Source organism: Artemia sp. Qi Xiang Cuo, chromosome 15, assembly GCF_049724085.1.
Source record: "Artemia sp. Qi Xiang Cuo chromosome 15, ASM4972408v1, whole genome shotgun sequence".
NCBI lineage: Eukaryota > Metazoa > Arthropoda > Branchiopoda > Anostraca > Artemiidae > Artemia > Artemia sp. Qi Xiang Cuo.
Window position 1 is genome coordinate 19,007,922 of NC_142808.1, and position 23,809 is coordinate 19,031,730.

Consider the following 23,809-nt stretch of genomic DNA (forward strand, 5'->3'; position numbering starts at 1 on the left):
ATACCTAATTTAAGGTATTATGTCAAAAATACGTCGTATATACGGGGAGATCCGACCAGTCAAGTATATAACTAATTATCCCCATTTGAATGTTTACTTGTTCGTCACAGAAAGGCAGCGTGATCTTGGAAATAAGTACCTAATTTAAGTATATAATTAATTATCCCCATTTGAATGTTTACTTGTTCGTCACAGAAAGGCAGCGTGATCTTGGAAATAAATACCTTATTTAAGGTATTATGTCAAAAATACGTCGTATATACGGGGAGATACTACCAGTCAAGTATATAACTAATTATCCCCATTTGAATGTTTACTTGTTCGTCACAGAGAGGCAGCGTGATCTTGGAAATAAATACCTAATTTAAGGTATTATGTCAAAAATACGTCGTATATACGGGGAGATACGACCAGTCAAGTATATAACTAATTATCCCTATTTGAATGTTTACTTGTTCGTCACAGAAAGGCAGCGTGATCTTGGAAATAAGTACCTAATTTAACTATATAATTAATTATCCCCATTTGAATGTTTACTTGTTCGTCACAGAAAGGCAGCGTGATCTTGGAAATAAATGCCTAATTTAAGGTATTATGTCAAAAATACGTTGTATATACGGGGAGATAATACCAGTCAAGTATATAACTAATTATCCCCATTTGAATTTTTACTTGTTCGTCACAGAGAGGCAGCGTGATCTTGGAAATAAATACCTAATTTAAGGTATTATGTCAAAAATACGTCGTATATACGGGGAGATACGACCAGTCAAGTATATAACTAATTATCCCCATTTGAATGTTTACTTGTTCGTCACAGAAAGGCAGCGTGATCTTGGAAATAAATACCGAATTGAAGGTATTATGTCAAAAATACGTCGTATATACGGGGAGATATGACCAGTCAAGTATGTAACTAATTATCCCCATTTGAATGTTTACTTGTTCGTCACAGAAAGGCAGCGTGATCTTGGAAATAAGTACCAACTTTAAGTATATAATTAATTATCCCCATTTGAATGTTTACTTGTTCGTCACAGAATGGCAGCGTGATCTTGGAAATAAATACCTAATTTAAGGTATTATCAAAAATACGTCGTATATACGGGGAGATACGACCAGTCAAGTATATAACTAATTATCCCCATTTGAATGTTTAGTTGTTCGTCACAGAAAGGCAGCGTGATCTTGGAAATAAATACCTAGTTTAAGGTATTATGTCAAAAATACGTTGTATATACGGGGAGATCCGACCAGTCAAGTATATAACTAATTATCCCCATTTGAATGTTTACTTGTTCGTCACAGAAAGGCAGCGTGATCTTGGAAATAAGTACCTAATTTAAGTATATAATTAATTATCCCCAATTAAATTTGTACTTGTTCGTCACAGAAAGGCAGTCTGATCTTGGAAATAAGTACCTAATTTAAGGTATTATGTCAAAAATATGTCGTATATACGGGGAGATACGACCAGTCAAGTATATAACTAATTATCCCCATTTGAATGTTTACTTGTTCGTCACAGAAAGGCAGCGTGATCTTGGAAATAAATACCCAATTGAAGGTATTACGTCAAAAATACGTCGTGTATACGGGGAGATATGACCAGTCAAGTATGTAACTAATTATCCCCATTTGAATGTTTACTTGTTCGTCACAGAAAGGCAGCGTGATCTTGGAAATAAGTACCTAATTTAAGTATATAATTAATTATCCCCATTTGAATGTTTACTTGTTCGTCACAGAAAGGCAGCGTTATCTTGGAAATAAATACCTAATTTAAGGTATTATCAAAAATACGTCGGATATACGGGGAGATAAGACCAGTCAAGTATATAACTAATTATCCCCATTTGAATGTTTAGTTGTTCGTCACAGAAAGGCAGCGTGATCTTGGAAATAAATACCTAGTTTAAGGTATTATGTCAAAAATACGTTGTATATACGGGGAGATCCGACCAGTCAAGTATATAACTAATTATCCCCATTTGAATGTTTACTTGTTCGTCACAGAAAGGCAGCGTGATCTTGGAAATAAGTACCTAATTTAAGTATATAATTAATTATCCTCATTTGAATGTTTACTTGTTCGTCACAGAATGGCAGCGTGATCTTGGAAATAAATACCTAATTTAAGGTATTATGTCAAAAATACGTCGTATATACGGGGAGATCCGACCAGTCAAGTATATAACTAATTATCCCCATTTGAATGTTTACTTGTTCGTCACAGAGAGGCAGCATGATCTTGGAAATAAATACCTAATTTAAGGTATTATGTCAAAAATACGTTGTATATACGGGGAGATCCGACCAGTCAAGTATATAACTAATTATCCGCATTTGAATGCTTACTTGTTCGTCACAGAAAGGCAGCGTGATCTTGGAAATAAGTACCTAATTTAAGTATATAATTAATTATCCCCATTTGAATGTTTACTTGTTCGTCACAGAAAGACAGCGTGATCTTGGAAATAAATACCTTAATTAAGGTATTATGTCAAAAATACGTCGTATATACGGGGAGATCCGACCAGTCAAGTATATAACTAATTATCCCCATTTGAATGTTTACTTGTTCGTCACAGAGAGGCAGCATGATCTTGGAAATAAATACCTAATTTAAGGTATTATGTCAAAAATACGTCGTATATACGGGGAGATACTACCAGTCAGGTATATAACTAATTATCCCTACTTGAATGTTTGCTTGTTCGTCACAGAGAGGCAGCGTGATCTTGGAAATAAATACCTAATTTAAGGTATTACGTCGAAAAAGTAGTATTCTCTCAAGACCCGTAGTTTTAAGTAAAAATCTTCCAAAGACATAGTTTAGGCTCTTGAGTATCCCCCCCCCCATTAAAGCGCCAGCCCCCTGGCCTAACGTACCTAACAAAATCATAATAAAACCTTACTTTTTATAGTAATTTAAACTTACTTCGTTGAATTGCGTTGCATAAATAAAATAAAGTAAGTTGTTTTTAAAGTGAAAGTAAAAACTGACACTAAAGCTTTAAATAAACCGAAAATTGCCCCTTAAATTGTGTGCCCCCCCCCCCCGACTCTTCTCTTTGTGCCAAAGTTTACCTGTGTTTTTCTGAAGGTATTTTAAAATGTAAAAAATTATGTTATTCGGAGTTGGTGATTCCAAATATTTATTTGCTGGTTGCTTTTATTGCTGAAAGCAAATATAACTAAAGAAATTCTTTCATTCTCGAAGTACTGTCATGAAAAAAAAGTCGGTTCGTTCTAGGTTCTAGTGTCGTTTTTTTCTTTCATTTGAAAAAAAAAAATTGTATTTTTATTTTACTACTGTTCGATTTGAATGTCGTATTCATGGTTACCCTCAACATGCCTACCATCTTGGCCTTAAACCCCCAATTACGCTAAGTATAAAATTTATGCACCAATGCTTCGTGAATAAGAGCTCATTTAGGTGTATATGCTTTATACCAGCCTATAGAATTATTCTAAATACGAGGGACTCGTCTGCCCTCAGCAACCTTGCTCGTTACGTTAAATTTATGCACCAATGCTTCGTGAATAAGGGCTCATTTAGGTGTATATGCTTTATACCAGCCTATAGAATTATTCTAAATACGAGGGACTCGTCTGCCCTCAGCAACCTTGCTCGTTACGTTAAATTTATGCACCAATGCTTCGTGAATAAGTGCTCATTTAGGTGTATATGCTTTATACCAGCCTATAGAATTATTCTAAATACGAGGGACTCGTCTGCCCTCAGCAACCTTGCTCGTTACGTTAAATTTATGCACCAATGCTTCGTGAATAAGGGCTCATTTAGGTGTATATGCTTTATACCAGCCTATAGAATTATTCTAAATACGAGGGACTCGTCTGCCCTCAGCAACCTTGCTCGTTACGTTAAATTTATGCACCAATGCTTCGTGAATAAGGGCTCATTTAGGTGTATATGCTTTATACCAGCCTATAGAATTATTCTAAATACGAGGGACTCGTCTGCCCTCAGCAACCTTGCTCGTTACGCTAAAGCTCAACTTTTTGTCAGAACGCATTGATATACAAGAACTACAGCCTTTTCCTCAATAAGAGAGTAACTATCACCCCCTGAAAACCGATGTTGTAAGTTCGGTTTCTAAATGAAGGAATGCCAATGGATAAATACCCTGCCACCCCCCTGACTTTTTTTATGAGAATGGCCCTTCATGAAGAGTTTACTTGAAGAATGTGTCCCTAAAAACGCAGAATTTAATCTGCGTCTTACGTTGTATTTTTATAAATACAAGAATTTATTCTGCTGTCAAGAAAACGCAGAATTTATTCTGTCCTTTTGTATAAATATAATATTAGTCGTCAAGGCCTAAACGGAAAGCAGGTTGTACGCGGTTGGGGTGGGAGGGTGTCATAAAGAAAGATTTAAGGGAAATGGGAACTTTCTGGGAGGGTGTAAAGATAAAGACTTTGGGTATATTCGAATGGAGGTGGACAGTCCGTAGCTGTGTTAGCCTCAGGTGGCTAGATGCTGCGGTGAGTTGTTAGCAGTTGTAGTTTATATAAATATAAATGCAATATTTGTGCTTATACAAATACAAGCCATTTATTGCCTTGTTTTTATTGTTATTTTTCAACTATCCCACCAACAATAATTTTTCATTTCTTATGGCAATATGTGTAGGGCAAAATGACCCCTAAAATTTGAATCTTATATGACCCCTAATAATTTAGGGGTCAAAATTGACCCCTAAAATTTGGAAAGATTATTGTTGACTCCTAGTCATTAGCTATCTCGGGGTTTCAGTGCATCTACTCCCTTTTTTGGCCAAACTCTTGTTTTGTGGCAGAAAATTACAGAAATCAGCCCTTTGCTACTTAACCCTCAACTGGTAGGATGTTTTTATAACACTCATGGTAGGGGTTAAAATGACCCCAATCTTCTGAGGGGTACAAGTCAATAAAATATTTAGATGAAAACATGAGCTTTTATTTCCAAATATATTGACATAACTACCATTGAAACCAATAAAAAGTTTGTTTCTAGATGCAGCTTGAGCAAACAGTCACTGCATGTTCCTTATAGACACTATTTTTACAGATGGCACAGCGTAGGGTAGTCTTGCGGTCCTTTTCCCTGGGACAGATACTACATCTAGCTCGTTTGGCTGCAGAATGTTGTTCCCCAATGTTCTGGCTTTCTGCAACCTGGCATGTAAGTCGACGAAGTTCTCTTGGCAGAACTTTGTTTAAAGATCTGATGGGGCAAAATGGTTGGACCAAAGCCATACCTAACCTTATGAGGACCTCACGGCGGGAAATGCTCTTCTCTTGATTGCTAGTTTCATTTACAAGCACAGAAACATTTACACCAGCAACGTCTAATAGAGCAAAAGACACTGCCATTGGCCAACGGAGTGTTCTACGGCTAGTGGTATAGTTGAAGATTTCTGTTCCAAACTGTCATTTCCACTCTTTATTGAGTTGTAAAATTCAATAATTTCCGGTTTTCCAGTGTGTTCGTCGACTTTTGGTGTTTGATGCATAGATGATATCAGCGCGACGTCCTTGCTTTTCTTTGGCACATATGAAGCCACTGTTTTATCAATTTTAAAGCCAAAGAGTGAACTCCCTTCCTGGCGAGTTTTGTTTGGAAGGAAACTGTCAGGTATTGTACACTTGTTTTTCTTTACAGTCTATGCATTGTCCAGCTTCTGTTTTAGAAGCTCATCCACGAGCTGAACGCAAATGTGGCAATTGTCGGCCGTGATATATCTACCTGAGCCAGAGATGGTCCTCGTCAAAGTGTGAGCTGTCCTAGTTGGTACCGAAAAATGCTCGGAATCAAGCAACTTTGTCTCCTTTCCACAGTAAATGAACCACAGAGATAGAAAGTACGTGCGTCTGGTAGGCACTGCATTTTGATGCCGAAGTTGTCGGGTTTTTTAGGAATGTACAAACGGTAATGACTTCTGCCTCTAAACCCGATAAGCATCTCGTCGATAGTGACGATGTCTGAAGGAGAGTAAAGTTTGCTGCAGTTTCCAACAAACTGCTCGTAAATATCGAATATCGGTGCAAGCGGCATTCCTCTTTCTAGACGGGTCGATGGATCGTCAAAGCGAAGGCAGGTCTCAATGTAGGGGAACCTTTTCAGGCTCATGGTCACTCGAAAAATATGTCTCTAGGTCCTATCGCTGGCAAACAGGCCAGTTGCATCTTCGTTTCCTGACTTGAAAACTCCGGCAAGGTACATACGACGAAAAAATGTCCGAAGTTCTACCTGAGCAATTGGCTTCGTAAATGTCTGCCTCTGGTTCGGCTGGGTGGTGGTGCACTTTTTGACTCCTTTGTTGTTCTGTCACATCCTAGTAGCACATCCTTGTGGGTCCATCTTTTGGTTCTCTGAGAAAGAGGCACATCATCGAGGTCTGGCTGACCTGGAGCTGGCGATGGTTGATCTCCGAATTGACTTGAAGGAGTGATAGCTTCATTGGATTCTTCTGCGCTTTCTTCTGATGATAAAATTTCATCTGGAACAAGGTTTTCCTGCTCGTCATTCGATGGTCTGTTGTCATCGTCGTTCTGGGTATCGGATCCACTTGATAAATCGTCATCTTCTTCAAGTATCTGAATGATATCTTCCTCTATAAGGCGCTTCTTAGCTCGGGTATCCATTCTTTCTATAAGGAAAAGAAAATGTAAAAGTTTTCCATATGAATCACTTTTCGACACTGAAATCTGAAAAGAAAAGATGAAAGAGGTCAAAACCGAGAAACTAAAAAGTGAAATCCAACTAGAGCTTACGAAAAAGTAATTAAGTCATTCTTGGCAATGACAGAAAGGTGCAATACTAGCAACAAATATCACATTTCTTCAAAAAAACAAATCTTCATTTTCCTTTTTTTTGTAACGTTAATGGTAGGGTTGGGTCAAAATGACCCCTGACCACTCTTGCCTCCTCTGTCTTTGTTGCCAGCTACTCGACTGATTGTATGCATCAACACCACCAAGTTTCCCGAGAATATACGAGAAAACAGCGCTTTGCTCCTAACGACACCGGAGGCACTCACTCTCAAAGGGTCCTTGGGGTCAAAAAGACCCCACCCTACCAGTTAAGGTTTAAGGAGATCGTAAACAGAACTTGTTTCTTATGCAAGGGCTCTAGAACTTTAAATTTTCGTCCGTTTAAGCCCTCTCGCGATATTCAATGGTCAATTATTGGCCACGATCAGTCGTGGAAAAAAGAACAACCAAACACGCATTTGCGACCACCCTTCTCGGTAAAATTACGAAAATCTCGCTTTTGAAAACAAGATTTTGAAATCTTGAGTTTCTCGTGCATTTCTAACTAGATGGAGGAGTTTCCGTCAGGCTTGCAACTTCTCTGTCTTTTTGATTTTTCTGTATCTTTTTTCTTTCATTTTGTAAATCTTCTTCTAATGAATTTGTTTATTTTGAATTAGCATGTCCTTTTGATATTATTAATAAAGCTACAATTTTTAGAGTCTCGTTTTCTGTTGACAAAGGTTGCTATTCACTTACAACTCATTACCATGAACAGTTTAGTTCGTGAGGAGCGTGTGCATTACTACAGTGCAGCGCGTGTGCAGCGCGTGTGCAGTAATAAAAGGAAGTTTGCTTGATATATTTGAACAAGATGCTTGATATTACTTGATTTTGTTATAATGTTTAACGCAGTCTGTATTACCCTGCCTGATATAAAACTGCTCCTCGGCTAAACTGCTGGAGCTTCTAATTAACTTAGATCTCCCTTACTCTTTCACTGGTTTTATGAAGTTCTAACGGATATAAGTTTTTATGTTCAAGTAAATAAGACAAAGGGGGAGACTATTCCTATTACCAGGGGGCTTCCTTGAGGAGCTATCTTGAGCCCTCTTATTTTCAACTTGTATTTTTCAGAATTGAAAGTATCTCATTCAACGTTTGGCCTATATGGTGATGATCTGATTGTTTGGTGGTCTGGGAGGGACATTGACCATCTTCAAAGACTCATCCAACAGGATGTAAGATTCTTTCCGATATTCAATTCAGCTGTTGGTCTCCCGATTTCAATCGATAAAACCAAAGGGATCTTATTGAATAATTGTAGCAGAGGTCTTTCCATACCAATTAAAATACTCTCCACTGAGATCTTATATGACAATTTTGTGAAAACATAAGGATAGATTCCAAATTGTCATGGCATTATTCAAAGACTTTCTATGCTGAAAGGACTAGCGGGAAGTAAGTGGGAGCGCCACTGAAGAATCATTATGGATTTTTACAAACTCGTTATTGGATCCAAGTTGGAAAACAAGATCCAATTTTTCTCCAGTTATCCTCATCTACTTTTAACATCCTTAAATCTTTACAAAATTCCTCCATTCGAATAGCTATGGGACTGCACAAGCACAGTCCTCTGGTAAAATTGAAGGTGTTGTCTGTTTTGATGTCCATAATAGAGAGAGCCTTTTGTCAAAGACATAAATATTTCTCAAAAATCCAAGCAGCAAGCATGTTGCATATGAACATACTTTTGAACTGAAGTCAGTCTGCTTCAAAGCCCACTCAGCTTGGAATCAGTTTCCACTGGAGGCCCCTAATTGGTGTCAACAACCCTCTTATGCTTATCCATTTACTGAAATCCCTCCTTGGGCAATATGCCCACCATTTTGTCAAGCTGGTTGTATTCCTATTAATAAAAACCTGATACACAATCCTGTGGTTTCAGACTATTTTTTCTGAATATATTTCTAAGCACTACCCTAGTCAGAGGAAAATTTATATAGATGGGTCTGTACATGATGACAAAGCGGAACCTTAATCTTTACTTTCCCCTCCCATTCGGATCTTTCATTTTATCTGCTGAATTGTGGGCCATACGTTTTGCTCTAAACGTGCTTATAAATTATTGCATGTGGACTAAAAGTATCCTCTGTTTAACAAACTCCCAATCTGCAATACAGTTGCTCCAAAATATAAACAGAATTGCTGATGGTAAGAACGACCTATTAGAAGACATCTATAGAACCTTCAAGCAAAAGGCAATCAGATATATTCTCAGCATGTCCGTAGCCATATAGGCTTCAGATATGATGAAACAGCCGATCTACTAGCAACCAAGGCCTCTTCCTTGAACTCAAACCCTCTCCATAACCTAAATACAGGGGATATAATCGGTCGAAAATCCCAAATAGTTCACAGTGAACAAATATCATCACACTTCCACACAAGAATTCATACGGTGCTATACTTCTGACTGAAATTGGTGCTATTTAAGTGGAGGTTACATCATTCTTGAATATGTTGCACTTGCTTCTCAGCAGATGCAACAATCCAGTATGTCAGGTTTGAATGCCAGCCACATTGTGAGGAGACCATTGCCTTCAAGCACCATTGGTCCTTTGCTAAAATACCTGACACTTTCTATAGAATCCTGAATTCCAACTTCCCTCTTCATCATAGTATGATTATGATTATGATTATGGTCATGATTATGCCCCAGTGCTGTTGCCAATGTAGTAAAGAGGTGAAAAAATCTGCCTTTATGTGTCCATGAACCTCCCACTTTATGAAGATGAAAAAGAAGATGGCTAAAGAAGAAGACTTTTGTTTGTAAAAATCTGCCTTTATGTGTCCATGAACCTCCCACTTTATGAAGATGAAAAAGAAGATGGCTAAAGAAGAAGACTTTTGTTTGTTAAAATCTGCCTTAATGTGTCCATGAACCTCCCACTTTATGAAGATGAAAAAGAAGATGGCTAAAGAGGAAGACTTTTGTTTGTGAAAATCTGCCTTAATGTGTCCATGAACCTCCCACTTTATGAAGATGAAAAAGAAGATGGCTAAAGAGGACGACTTTTGTTTGTGAAAATCTGCCTTTATGTGTCCATGGAATCCCACTTTATGAAGATGAAAAAGAAGATGGCTAAAGAGGACAAGTTTTGTTTGTAAAAATATGCCTTCATGAGTCCATGGACCTCCCACTTTATGAAGATGAAAAAGAAGATGGCTAAAGAGGACGACTTGTCTTTGTAAAATAGTATGTATCGCTTGATGCTTGGAATGCCTTCGACTTTGTCCAAAATATCCAAAATGTCTGATGCAAAAGTGAACATCTAATAATAGAGCTTCAACATAAAACAATCTTCGAGCTTCTAAGTTTGATCTCTTCCTATTCTTTTAATTATATATTAAAATTGGAATTCCTTTGAAAAAGGTATATTCTCGGGAATAAAATTTAGGCTGGGAAAAACGGGGATACTTCTAATCGAAATTTTTTGTTCCACTAACTATGACTCTTTATTTCAGGGCAAAAGTGCTCAGTTGGCATTCCATTCGTTAGATGGTTTTGATGTTTTATCAAGAGCCTTCTTTACCTCGCTTCCTGACAATTCTCATGCCATAAGTAGAGTTCGGTAAGTACTTCGAACTTATCCTTTGTTTGAAGTTCAGATTATAATTTTTCTTCGTAAAACCGACAGAACAGACAATGGCTCTTATGATTAATCAAACAGTATGTGCATGAGCTTTTCAAAGATAAAGTTTATTTGAAAATAAGCTGTTTCCTGAAAAAGCTCAGTTCGCTCATTGAAGCAGGAGACGTGACAAAACTAGGCGTAATTTATTCAATAATAAATACAAAGTAGATTAAATAGAAAAGAAATAGAAATGAAAACCAAAATAAGAAGGAAAAAGCAGAGTGATTCTTGACAAGAACATAATGGCTATAGAATAAGACTACCTAGGTACCTTTACATTTAAGTTTCAATTGCTGAAAGAATAAATAGATCGTGAATGCTATGAGAGAGAGTTCTAAGTTGAAAAGGAGGCTACGATCGGACCGTTGGAGTTGAAGGTGTTTGCTTGTTTCTTGAATACATTTGTGAGATATTAACGACAGAATCATTCCTGATGTTGGGAAAATAGCCCTAAGGAAGCCATAAAAAACACAAAGTAAAACTAAAGACTGATGAACAGGAAGCCATATATAAATAAAGGAAGCCATAAAAACACAAAGTAAAACTAAAGACGGATGAACAGGAAGCCATATATAAATAAAGGAAGCCATAAAAAACACAGAGTAAAAATAAAGGCTGATGAACAGGAAGCCATAAATAAATAAAGGAAGCCATAAAAAACACAAAGTAAAACAAAAGATTAATGAACAAGCTAATCAATAAACTAAAAATGTGATAGCATCGCTTTACAGAGCAGTGTTGCCAGTTGCTTGGTCTAAAGTTACACCACCTAAAAGTGAAAATGCGCCGAAAGCTCCATTTTTCTAGTGAGAATGCGCCAATGAACGATTTTTCCCATAAAAAAATGCGTTGATTCGAAAAATTCAATGCGCAACCGCCTCAAGAAAGCGCTTAAATGGCGCAAGTGCGCTCCATCTGCTCACTTTGGTACAGAGCGAGCAGAGGCTATCATTACCACGGTTGCCACTACTTGAGCCTCTTGCGCTTGATAAGTTTGAACCATAGTTAGAGAGAGTTAAGGGAATATCGATGAAGGTACTTTAAATCAAGGACTAAACTAAAGCATAATAAAACTACGTGGATTCTTATGACGCATTGGCCAAGGGATATGATGTTCGAATCATACCAGAGGTTTAAATCTAGACTGGCATCAAATTTCGCATTGTGAACTACATTGTGATCTTATGTTGTGATCGCATGTGATCTTATGTTGCCTAAATTGTGTTCATTGAGGCAAATATCTGGGTTTCTTTTCCGTTTCAGGTCAGAATTGAAAAACTCGATTCTCTGACTTACAAAATTGTTATTATTAATAAAAAAAATCTTTCACTTTATGCGCCGAACAAAGGTGCAATTGAAACTATTTTTTTTAGATAAGTATTGATTTTTCTTAACTTTTCTTTCTTTTGAGGACTTAAGAAAATTCCTTTCCAATGACCTACCGAAATCCATATAGCGAAAGTTTGTTGTTTTATATTACTTTTATGTTTGTAACAGTTTTAGTTTTAAATATATTTGTAAATATATTGTAAATAAATATATTTGTAAATAAATAAATAAATTTATTTGTAAATAAGTAATAATATATTTGTAATAATTAATTTTTAAGTAATAATGTATAATTGTAATAATATTTGTAATACATTATTAATTATATTATTATTAATACATTATTAATAATATTTGTAATACATTATAATAAAATTGTAATACATTATTAAGTAATAATGTATAATTGTAATAATATATTTGTAATAATTTGTAATAATATATTTATAAATATATTTGTAAATAATGTATGTAAGTATATTTGTAAATAAATAAATTGTAGTTTTAGTTTTAAATATATTAAAATATATGTTTTATATTTGTGAGTATTTCGCTTAACAGTTAGTGTTTCTAGCAATGAAACTAACCCATTTTAGTCCGACCCCTTAATTCTTTTGACCAGTTTTCTCAAGTTTTTAAATACTTTTCTGTCATTCCCTTTTTTTGTGGCATTGAATGTATATTTCGAAATGTTATTGATTTTCAGATTATTATTGCTTTTTAGACATCTTAAGACCGCTAATGTTTTCCATCTTATTTTAGCCACATTTTGACGGCAAAAAATACAAAATTTATTTTGACCACATGAAAAAAAGTGTCTCTGCCGCCTCTGACTGGCGACTTCTGAGTTTGTAATTTGATCATTTGTGTAAAAGACTTTTAAGACCTATTTTAGATATTAATAAAAGAAATACAGTAATCAGTGCGTTTGAAACCACTAAATGAAACCCCTCAAATGTCTCAAAACCTTCGTATTAAAGTTTATATATAGAAGAATGATTTCTATTGGGAAATTACTACAGGTAGGAGTTTAGAAACTATATTAAATACCTCCTCCGCCCTTCTCATCCATAACCCTTCTAAAGCAGGGGCATAATTTGCTACGAGGCAAATCAAGACCCAAATCAAGTGAAAATGACAGTGAAAACTGAAAAATGAGTCATATATTACCATAAAGGCAAATATATACTGAAGAAAACTGACCTGTTTCTCTAGACACTTGAATTTTGCAAACTTACATTAATTTTGACAAGATTTTTTCCAGAAACTAAATTTCAGCTGGGGGGCAAACTTGGATCTGGGGGGGGGCAAACTTGGGTCTGATATTTACTGCCTGTAGTAAATATCAACAAATTCTAAAAAGCTTTAGTGCCTCACATAGCTTGCTAGCCTAAATCTTAATAAGAATTAAAAATAGATTACTTCAGACGATTTTCAACAGAACATAAAGTAAAAATAAAATATTTGAAGAGAAATGTAACAAAAGTGAAAGGGGAACAGCCCACCAATAGAGGAAGCTATATTAGAGAGAAGGGGATTTTCAATTTCACTTCAATTCAATTTATTCAAATAAAAATGAAACATAACACCAATAATAATAAGGATCCTGGAAGCGAACTTGTTGAGGACCCTAACAACAAAAAATTGAAAATAAAGTAAAGAAAAAAATAGAAAAAAGAAAAAAAAAGAGAAAACACGGATTAATTCAAGCAAATTGATTAAAAATTTAGAGAATTATAATATCAAAGTTTAGTAACATTGTCGCACAGCGTGCGAAAACTTGTGGATAGCTCGATTTTTAAAACATAAAACAGAAAGGAATTTATTGGTCTGTCGTTGTATCTTAACATTTTGAAGAGACCCCGAGCCTAGAGCCCGGTTAGCCTACTAGTCTTTCCCTCACCCTTAGAAAAGTCAAATAACCTGTAAAGTTTCGGCCTAATTTGCCACCGATAGCAGGGCTGCCATCTGTAGCACGAAAGTGCTATTTTAGTGCTATTTCACCATGAGTGGCACTGCAGCACTATATTTAGTGACCAAATAGTAACACTTCTGTGCTACAATTTTAATTTTCGTCTTGGACGAAATAATGTAGATTCTGAAAAAAGGTAGAGGATTTAAGAAAAAGTGCGGGATACCTTTTTCCCGTATTTGTTTTTGAAAGATTGGCGCGAATTTTATACAACCTTGACCGCCTTTTTGCAGTATTCGTTTCGAAAGATTGGCGCAAAATCTGAAATAAGCAGAAGAAAGATTTGACCTAAAACTAATCCAAGTACACTTAAACGGACCAAGCAAAAAAAATTTTTGACTTTAGCACCGAAATTCGTTGGGTAGTACGCAAATTTTGGATTTTTTTTAGCACTTTAAGAACTGAGCGTGCTGGCAACCGCGACCGACAGTCAGGTTAGGTAGCCAAACAATAAAACGAAAATCACGGAAAAGTTTTTAGAACAGTGGCGTAATTTCGTCAAAATCCTGGGGGTGGGGGGCAAGTTGGAGCCAATTTTCCCAAATCAAGCGAAAATGACAGTAAAAACTGAAAAATAAGTCATATATTACCATAAAGGCAAAGATATACTGAAGAAAACTGACCTGTTCCAGTTCAAGTTCAAGTTCTTTATTAATCAATAAAAAAAAAATTTGACAAAACTATCAAATTAAATACCCACTGTGAGAATAACTCGTGTGTGGGTTTATACACACTCAACAATAAATAAATAATACTATCTCCATCTCCAGATACCGTAATAAAAAGATTGCTCTTCAACTCTCCGTACGGTAACAACAAACAAAATCCGCAAAAAATCAAAATAACCAAATAAATAAAATGAAATGAGGAGCATCCACCCCAAAAAATAAAGACATTTGTTTCTCTAGACACTTGAATTATGCAGGCTTACCTTAATTTTGACAAGATTTTTTCCAGAAACTAAATTTCAGCTCGGGGGCAAACTTAGATCTGGGGGGGGGGGGCAAACTTGGGTCTGGAGTGGGCAGCTGCCTCTGCCTCGTAGCAAATTATGCCCCTGCTTTAGAAGGGTTACGGATGAGAAGAGCGGAGGAGGTATTTAATATAGTTTCTAAACTCTGTTTATAGTAATTTCTGCTCGTCTTCAGTTTCTTTTCTGTAAAGTTACCTTTCTGTTAAGTTTCTTTAAGTTTGTTTTTTGTTAACGTTTCTTGCACATGTTATCTAATAACAATTTAATTGCGATAATGGCTCCAGTAACAACTCCTTACAAAAGAAACTATTAAAAAAGGAGCTCCATCTGAACTATTTTGAGAACATTGTCGTTCTGTTACTATCCATTCACATAAGTGATGCTTTGAACCAACTGGACAACATGAAGTAATTAAAGATAGCAAATTATGATTCTGCTAATTAACATAAATGTTTAAAATAATAGATTCAGTCACCCTTGACCAGTGGAGGGGAAGTATCCGTGCTTACCATTTTGGAGTACCGAGGTTCAATCCCGCACCGCTCAAGGGAACGTTTCATTCGATTTGTCAAAATAAAATAGTGTTTATGAATTTTCAATATATAATACTGTTATAATTAATATCTCAAAGGGCGATCTTTTGCCCTTGGTTTGAAAGGGTCTTTGCTAATATAAGCAAACAAACAACAATTTTGGTTGGTCACACTTTTTCAATTTCAGAGATTTTTCCTTAAATCTTCCCTCACTAGAAATTTGCCCTAAATTATACAAGTTGCCCATTGTTTACATAAAATCTTTTGTTGGGACCGGAAGCAAAAAGATGCAAACATGACGGGAAGCAAAAGAAGCGTATTCCTCTCCCAGAGATTGGTCTGAAAGGTCCCTTACCCCCAAAAGAATTTTGAGAAATTTGATCCTCCACGGCATAGTTCCTCTGTCAAAGACCGGTTTGAAACCGATATGAATAAAAGAGAAGAGAAATAGAATGGAATATAGTATAGAATAAAATAGAAATAAAAATTATATATATATATATATATATATATATATATATATATATATATATATATATATATATATATATATATATATATATATATATATATATATATATATATATATATATATATATAACATAAAATAATATATATATATATATAATAACATATAAAATAATAATATATATATATAACATATATATATATAACATATATATATAACATATAAAATAATATATATATATATATATAAATTTATATATATACATATAATATATATATATATAAATATTAATATTTAAATATATATAGGGGAAAAAGACCCCCTTCAAATCATAACAATTTAATGAAAATCGCACGATCGGAATCAGCTTATCAAAAAACTCGATTCTAGAGGTTTCTAGCTCATATCTGCAAAAATTTGGAATTTTGTAATTTTTGCCAGAAGAAAGATCATGGATGTATTTCTGTTTGTTTCTTTGTTTTTTTTTGTTTTTTTTTTGTTTTTTCTTTCAGGGGTGATCGTATCGACCCAGTGGCCCTAAAACGTCGAGAGAGGGCACATTCTAACGGGAATGAAAATTACTAGTGCCCTTTTTAAGTGACCAAAAAATTGGAGGGCAACTAGGCCCCCTTCCACGCCACTTTTTCTCAAAATCTTTTGATTAAAATTTAGAGATAGCTTTTTTCTTCAGCATAGTTGAAAGGCCCAATAACTATGTCTTTAGAGATAAAATGACCCCCTACAGCCTCTGGGGAAAGGTTTTTAAATTATAAAATTTACCCATTGTTTTTTTTTTGCTATTGGGAAGTATGCATACATTTTTCGGGTGGGGAGGGGAGGACAAATTTTCTACTGGGAGGATCTTGTACGGGGAAAATTTTCTATGGAGAGGGAAGTTTTCAGGGAGTGAACTTTTTAGGGGAAGTTTTACACTGGGTTAATTTGCCAGAATTCCTATACGAAATTTCTTTATATGTCATGCTTTCTCTACCTATTCAATTTTAGGCATGGAGATGTTATGGGTAATTATATGGGGTAAATTTTCGCTAGGATTGAATTACCCAGAGGATATTTCTGTGGGGAGGGGGATTTTTCCATGGAGGTGGAGCCAGGTATCCTGGCGTTATTTAAAAAACGATCAGAAACTAAATTAAAAAAAAAACAAGTTTTTTCAATTGAAAGTAAGGAGTAACATTAAAACTTAAAACGAACAGAAATTATTACGTATACGAGAGGGGTTGCCCCAGCCTCAACATCTTACACTTTACGCTAAAGCTTAAATTTTTTCCCAATTCTTTGAAAACAACTCCTGAAACACAAGGATCGTTTAATTAGAATAATAAGTAACTTTTTTTAAATAGCCGAAAAACTATAGTGTGAAGAGTGAGGCATTGAGGAGGGGGTGCAATCCCCCTCATATGCGTAATAATTTAATAATACTTATAATAATAATAATACTTAATAATAGTAATAATACTTACCATTCATTACTATGAAGAATTGGATATTTTTTTTTCTGTTACTCCAACCAAATTATGTAGAACAAATGTTGTTGGAAAACTGGAAAGGGGTCGCCAGTCACAAATTAGGACTTAAATTTTCCTTAATACGGGTCAAAATCCCGCACCGCTTAAGGGAAGAGATTCTGTGCGTCCGAAAATAAAAAAATTTATTAATTGTCAATTTATAATACTATTATAATTAATATCTCAAAGGTTGGTCTTTTGGTTTAAAAGGGTCCTTGACTAAACTCACATAGACTAAACTCACTTCACAACAAAGCACTTCAAATTTTAGGCCCAGCACCGAACAGACTATCAATGGCATCACTTTACAGACTATCTTGCACCGTTTTTTGTGTCAAATATTTCTCAGGAACACTCCCATCACCATTTAAAGATTTATTCACACTAACATCACAAATCCATAATTTAAATACACGATCATTATCAGATATTTACATACTCCCAACACCGACAGCTAGGTCAGAATTTTCTCCTAGAATTGCGTGTGCTAGGGGTGGAATGCACTTCCGCAAGAGCTGAAATCATATAGGTATCTTGGCTCCTTTAAAAAGAATGTAAAAAATTGTCTAAGAGATTAAAAAATTATTTATTATATTTATTTATTTTATTTTTATGTTTACAATTTTTTATATTATCATTATTTATTATATTTTAGTTTGATACTTCAAAGGGTGTGAGTGGAGGATAAGTTGTGTTAAGTTTATTGGTTATTGATGGCAGTTCGGGGGTGGAAATTGTAGAGGAGAGGAGGCCACGCTGTTTTTAAAGTGTGCAAATCATTATGGGCCCAAACGTGCATCAATGCACAAGGAATTGTGTTAAGTGTATTTTTAAGTTTTTTTTTTTTTTTTAATTAAAACCCATATTGAACTTGAAAACTTGAACCTTACTAATCATAGGCAGCGCGCTAGCGCTGCATAAGTAAAGAACGATGTGGGCACAATGTGTTGTTTTTTGGTTCTCCATACCCGGGCACTTCGTATCGAAGGAGTTGTCGTAAAAACTTCGAAAAGGGCTCATTCGATTGGAAATTGGAGTGGCTAGTGCGCTTTTTAATAGTCGAAATCCATTGGAGGGTAACTTGCCCGCCCCACGCCCATCGTTCCCTCAAACACATCCAATCAAAATTTTGAGATAGCCATTTTGTTCAGCGTAGTTGATTTCTAGATAGAAAATATGTTTTTAGGAGGACACTCCCCCACAGCCCTCAGGGTAAGCGTTTTAAGTTATGCCCTGGGGGCATATAAGGTTTTTATAGAAGTTGTTGTCGTAGAAACTTCAAAACAGGCTCATTCGATTGGAAATTCAAAGGGCTAGTACCCTTTTTGATAGTCGAAAGTGATTGGAGGGCAACTAGTCCCCCCCACGCCTATCATTCCCTCAAACACATCCAATCAAAATTTTGAGATAGCCATTTTGTTCAGCGTAGTTGATTTCTTGATAGAAAATATGTTTTTTGAGGAGGACACTCCCCCACAACCATCAGGGCAAGGGTTTTAAGTTATGGCCTGGGGCATATAAAGTTTTTATAGGATGCGTTGTCCTAGAATCTTCAAAACACTCTGATTCGAATGGAAACTCAAAGGGATAGTGCCATTTTTGATAGTCGAAAGTGATTCGAGGGCAACTAGCCCCCCCCCCACGCCCATCATTCCCCCAAACACATCCAATCAAAATTTTGAGATACCTATTTTGTTCAGCGTAGTTGATTTCCAGATAGAAAATATGTTTTTGAGGAGGACACTCCCTAACATCCCTCAGAACAAGGGTTTTAAGTTTACCCTTGGGGCATATAAGGTTTTTATAAAAGGCGTTGTCGTAGAAACTTCAAAACAGGCTCCTTCGATTGAAAATTCGAAGGGCTAGTGCCCTTTTTAATAGTCAAAATTGACTGTGGGGCACCAAGCCTCCTCCCCCCACGCCTGTTATCCCTCAAACAAATCCACTCTAAAGTTGCAGATAGACATGTTGGTCAATATCTTTTATTTCCAAATAGTAATTATCTTTTTGAGGAGGACACTCCTCCACAACCATCAGGGCAAGGGTTTTAAGTTATGCCTTGGGGGTATATAAGGCTTTTATAGAAGGCGTTGTCTTAGAAACTTCAAAAACGGCTCATTTGATTTGAAATTCAAAGGGCTAGTGCCCTTTTTAATAGTCGACAGTGATTGGAGGTCAACTAGCCCCCCCCCAAGCCCTTCATTCCCCCAAACACATCCAATCAAAATTTTGAGATAGCCATTTTGTTCAGCGTTGTTGATTTCCAGGTAGAAAATATTTTTTGAGGAGGACACTCCCCCACATCCCTCAACTAGCCTCCCCCACGTCCATCCGTCCCCCCAATATATTCAATAAATATTTTGATATAGTCATTTTGTTCAGCGCAGTGAATTTCCATTTATATCATATTTTTTTGAGGAAGGTACTCCCCCACAACCCTGAGAGTTAGTATTATAAGCTATGTCATGGGGGTATATAAGGTTTTAATTGAAATCTTTGTCGTAGAAACTTGAATAGGGGCTCATTCGATTTAAAATTCAAAGGACGAGTACACTTTTTAATATTCGAAAGTGATTTGAGGGCAACTAACCCCCCTCTCACGCCCACCTTTTCTCCAAACCCATCCAATCAAAATTTTTAGATAGCCATTTTGTTCAGCGTAGTTATTTTCTGATAGAAAATATGTTTTTGAGGAGGACACTCCCCCACAACCATCAGGGCAAGGGTTTTAAGTTATGCCCTGGGGGCATATAAGGTTTTTATAGAAGGAGTTGTCGTAGAAACTTCAAAACAGGCTCATTCGATTGGAAATTCGATTCTATCAAGGCTCAATCTTGATAGAAAATATGTTTTTGAGGAGGACACTCCCCCACAACCATCAGGGCAAGGGTTTTAAGTTATGCCCTGGGGGCATATAAGGTTTTTATAGAAGGCGTTGTCGTAGAAACTTCAAAACAAGCTCAGTCGGTTGGAAATTCCAAGGGATATTACCCTTTTTAATAGTTGAAAATGATTGGAGGTCACCTAGCCCCCTCCCCAAACCCATCATTCCCCAAAACACATCCAATAAACATTTTGAGATGTCCATTTTTTTCATCGTAGTTGATTTCCGGATAGAAAATATGTTTTGAGGAGGACATTCCCCCATAACCCTCAGGGCAAGGATTTTAAGTTATGTCTTGGGGGTATATAAGGTTTTTAAAGAAGGTGTTGTCGTAGAAACTTCAATAGAAGCTCATTCGACTGGAAATTCAAATGGCTAGTGCCCGTTTTAATAGTCGAAAGTGATTGGAGGGCAACTAGCCTCCCCCACGTCCATCTTTCCCCCAAACACATCCAATAAAAATTTTGAGATAGCCATTTTGTTCAATGTAGTTGATTTCCATATAGAAAGTATATTTTTGAGGAGCAAACTCCCCCACAACCCTCCGGGCAAGAATTATAAGTTATGCCCTAGGTGCATATAAGGTGTTTATTGAAGGCTTCGTCGTAGAAACTTGAAAAGGGGCTCATTCGATTTGAAATTCCAAGGACTAGTACCCTTTTTAATATTAGAAAGTGATTTAAGGGCAACTAACCCCTCTCTCACGCCCACCTTTTCCCCAAACACATCCAATCAAAATTTTTAGATAGCCATTTTATTCAACGCATTTGAAAGTTTTGGAAATCATGTCTTTAAGGATTAAAACCCCTCCCCCCCCCCCACAGCCCTCAGGGCAAGGGTTGTAAGTTATGCCCTGGGGGCATATAATGTTTTTGTTGAAAGCGTTGTCGTAGAAACTTCAAAAGGGCTCATTCAATTGGAAATTGAAAGGGCCTTTTTTAATAGTTGAAAGTGATTGGATAGCGACTAACGCCCCTCTCACGCCCACCATTTTCCCAAACACAGTGAATTAAAATTTTGAGATATTTCAGGTCAACTAGAGGAGGTATGAAACTAAATTAAACACTACTATTTGTGTCCAGATTTTTAAAAGGGTGTGTTTTGTTAAAAATTGCTGAAAATTTTTCTCCAGCATACAAATAGCAGGCCAAACTATACATTCTTAATAAAACTAAAAGATTTAAAGTATTATTTTCTTTTTCCCTGAAAAGATTATGTCAATATAAAACGAACAGAAATTAATTTAAAAAAAACTTTTTCCACAAAATAATTTTTTCAAAAAAAAGTAAAGAACTCCATTAAACAAAAAATGAACAAAATAAAATCAAATAATCTACCAAGCGAGAAATTACCACAAATCAGCATCGATAAATAAATGAAACCCAAAACGAACAGAAATTACAATAAATAACCGAGTCAAACTTAAAACGAGCAGAAATTACATAAGTTTGGCTCAAAACCCCTATGCCTTCCCAAGGCCAGAACAAAATTTGCACTTTACTGAAAAAAATACAAACGAATATGCATTGTCAGTTTAATATACATTTACTGATATTTATCAATCAAAATGTTAATATTATTTTATTTATGAAAGTTATAAAAGTAAAAAGTAAGTAAAAAGTAAGTATAAAAGTAAGTTTATTGGGACCGGAAGCAAAAAGATGCAAACATTACGGGAAGCAAAAGAAGCGTATTCCTCTCCCAATTTTGATCTGAAAGGCCCCTTACCTCCAAAAACATTTTGGGAAATTTAATCCTCCACGGCGTATTCTCTCTCTCAAAGACCGGTTTGAAATCGGTCTGAATAAAAGAGAAGAGAAATAAAATATAGCATAGAATAAAATAGAAATAAAAAGGAATGTAACTACTTTTGATCTGCTAAAATTTGTATTTCACTTAAAATTCCAATGTTCTTTGGATCCAACTTTAATATTTTTGGAATGATTTTATTCTAGAGTTTATAAAAATACTTTTGGAATGAGACAGATTCAACTGTTTTTACCTAACAGTCTGAGAGAATGTACAAGATAAGTTTTTTTTTTAGCACACAAATGCACTAAATATGCGCTTTTAACTAACCTCGCTGTTATCTTTGTTGAAATGTAAAGTAAAAAAAAAGGAGAAATAAGGCAACTAATATTTTTATTTTATACTTTTTATTATCTTCATTTTTGCTGGGTAAAGCTGTGCGACGCAGTCTGTTTCTTTTTTCTGACGGACGAAGTTGGGTTATTACTCCTCTTCGCAACAATATCCAGCGAAAGACTCAAGATTGTTCTCCTGTAAAAGCTTTTTGCTTGGTATTGTTTTTAATTTTACATGTAATGAGAGATGATTTACTAAACCTAGCTTGTGGGGTCAGATACCAAATACCCCTCTGATTGAATGAAGTGGTTCGATTCCAATAATGAAAGATTGACTTAGATGCTTGGGGCCTGTTCTTTAGAAGGAAAAAGACTGTATTGGGCTAGAATGCTACTACTGCCAACAACCGATTGCAACTCCGACCACGGTTTCTTAGTAATATTAACTAGTATATGAAATATGTAACGATAGAAAGTAAAGGATGTGGCACCTGACTTCACGGTCCGAACCAACAGTGTTGATCTCTCTTTCTTGGCCCTTCGGCTAGGAAGTGCAATGGGTTAGGGGGAAGCCATCTCGTTCTTTTGCACACCCTTCCTGTTTACCTCGCCCAGGTTTCTTCAGGTGCCCATTGGAGCTGGGTCAACTTTGACTGAGTTTGTAGGGTCTCGTCACTGATATCCATTCCAAACCAAACAATCGGCAACGCCAGGACTCAAAACCCCGTCCTAGAAAATATAGGATTTAAAATATAAGTTATAATAAATAGACTATGATCGCCCGTTGTCTCTTTTAAGAACACGTTAAAAGGAAAATATAAAAATAGCAAAATCTCGGAATGAAGAAAGCATTTGCATATTTTATTGTATGTTTAAGATAATGATAGAATTGAGATACATTTAATACAAAATTGTTCTAATGTTTTGCTATTGTTTTTTTCTTACTTTCTTCTGTTTTTCTCAATACTTTTATCTTTTTTTCTTCCACTTTTCTTGTTATATTTTGGTTTCCTGTGGAAATACATTTCTGCACTTGAAATTAAAACATTCGATTTTTCAATGCCTTCGATACAAGTTTTACTCGTTTTAAAACTTTTTTTTTTTTTTTTTTTTTTTTTTTTTTTTTTTTAATAGAAAGTTTGTGTTCTAAGAAACTATGCTTTTTACAGGTTTTTGGAAATTATTTTAATATGTCTACGTTTATCAGTCAGTGGATGCTTTACAGTGGCTGCTCATGAACTGACTTTTAGACCACCTCTTAACTTCGTCGATTTCCTTATCAAACGTCTCGAGGTAAGCATATGCAATTTTTACAGAGATTACTATAACCATTTGGGATTATTTCCCTCATTAGACTCTGCCGGTAAGAAATAAATAATGGCTGGGTGTAATTTTTTTGGTAAACTGGTAGAATCAAAGAGTATAGATAACTGACAAGAGTGGAAATTGGTACTAGTGTTGACAAAAAAGTCACTAACGCCATCTAAACTTTGGTGTTTCTTGAATTTGTTTTTGTAATTATATCTATATTTTTTTTCGAAAACTGAGATCAGACACTGATTACTACACTAGCTTTGCC

General features: G+C 35.6%; 1 protein-coding gene across 1 annotated transcript in view; it reads left to right on the plus strand.

The window, feature by feature from the left end:
- Positions 1-23,809, plus strand: part of ssp3 (SCAPER domain-containing protein short spindle 3) — a 221,139-nt gene that overhangs the window by 97,484 nt on the left and 99,846 nt on the right. The window contains exons 15-16 of the mRNA XM_089101539.1: positions 10,291-10,397; positions 23,400-23,523. Of these exons, the coding sequence (XP_088957665.1) occupies positions 10,291-10,397; positions 23,400-23,523 (231 nt within the window). The remainder of the gene's footprint in view (positions 1-10,290; positions 10,398-23,399; positions 23,524-23,809) is intronic.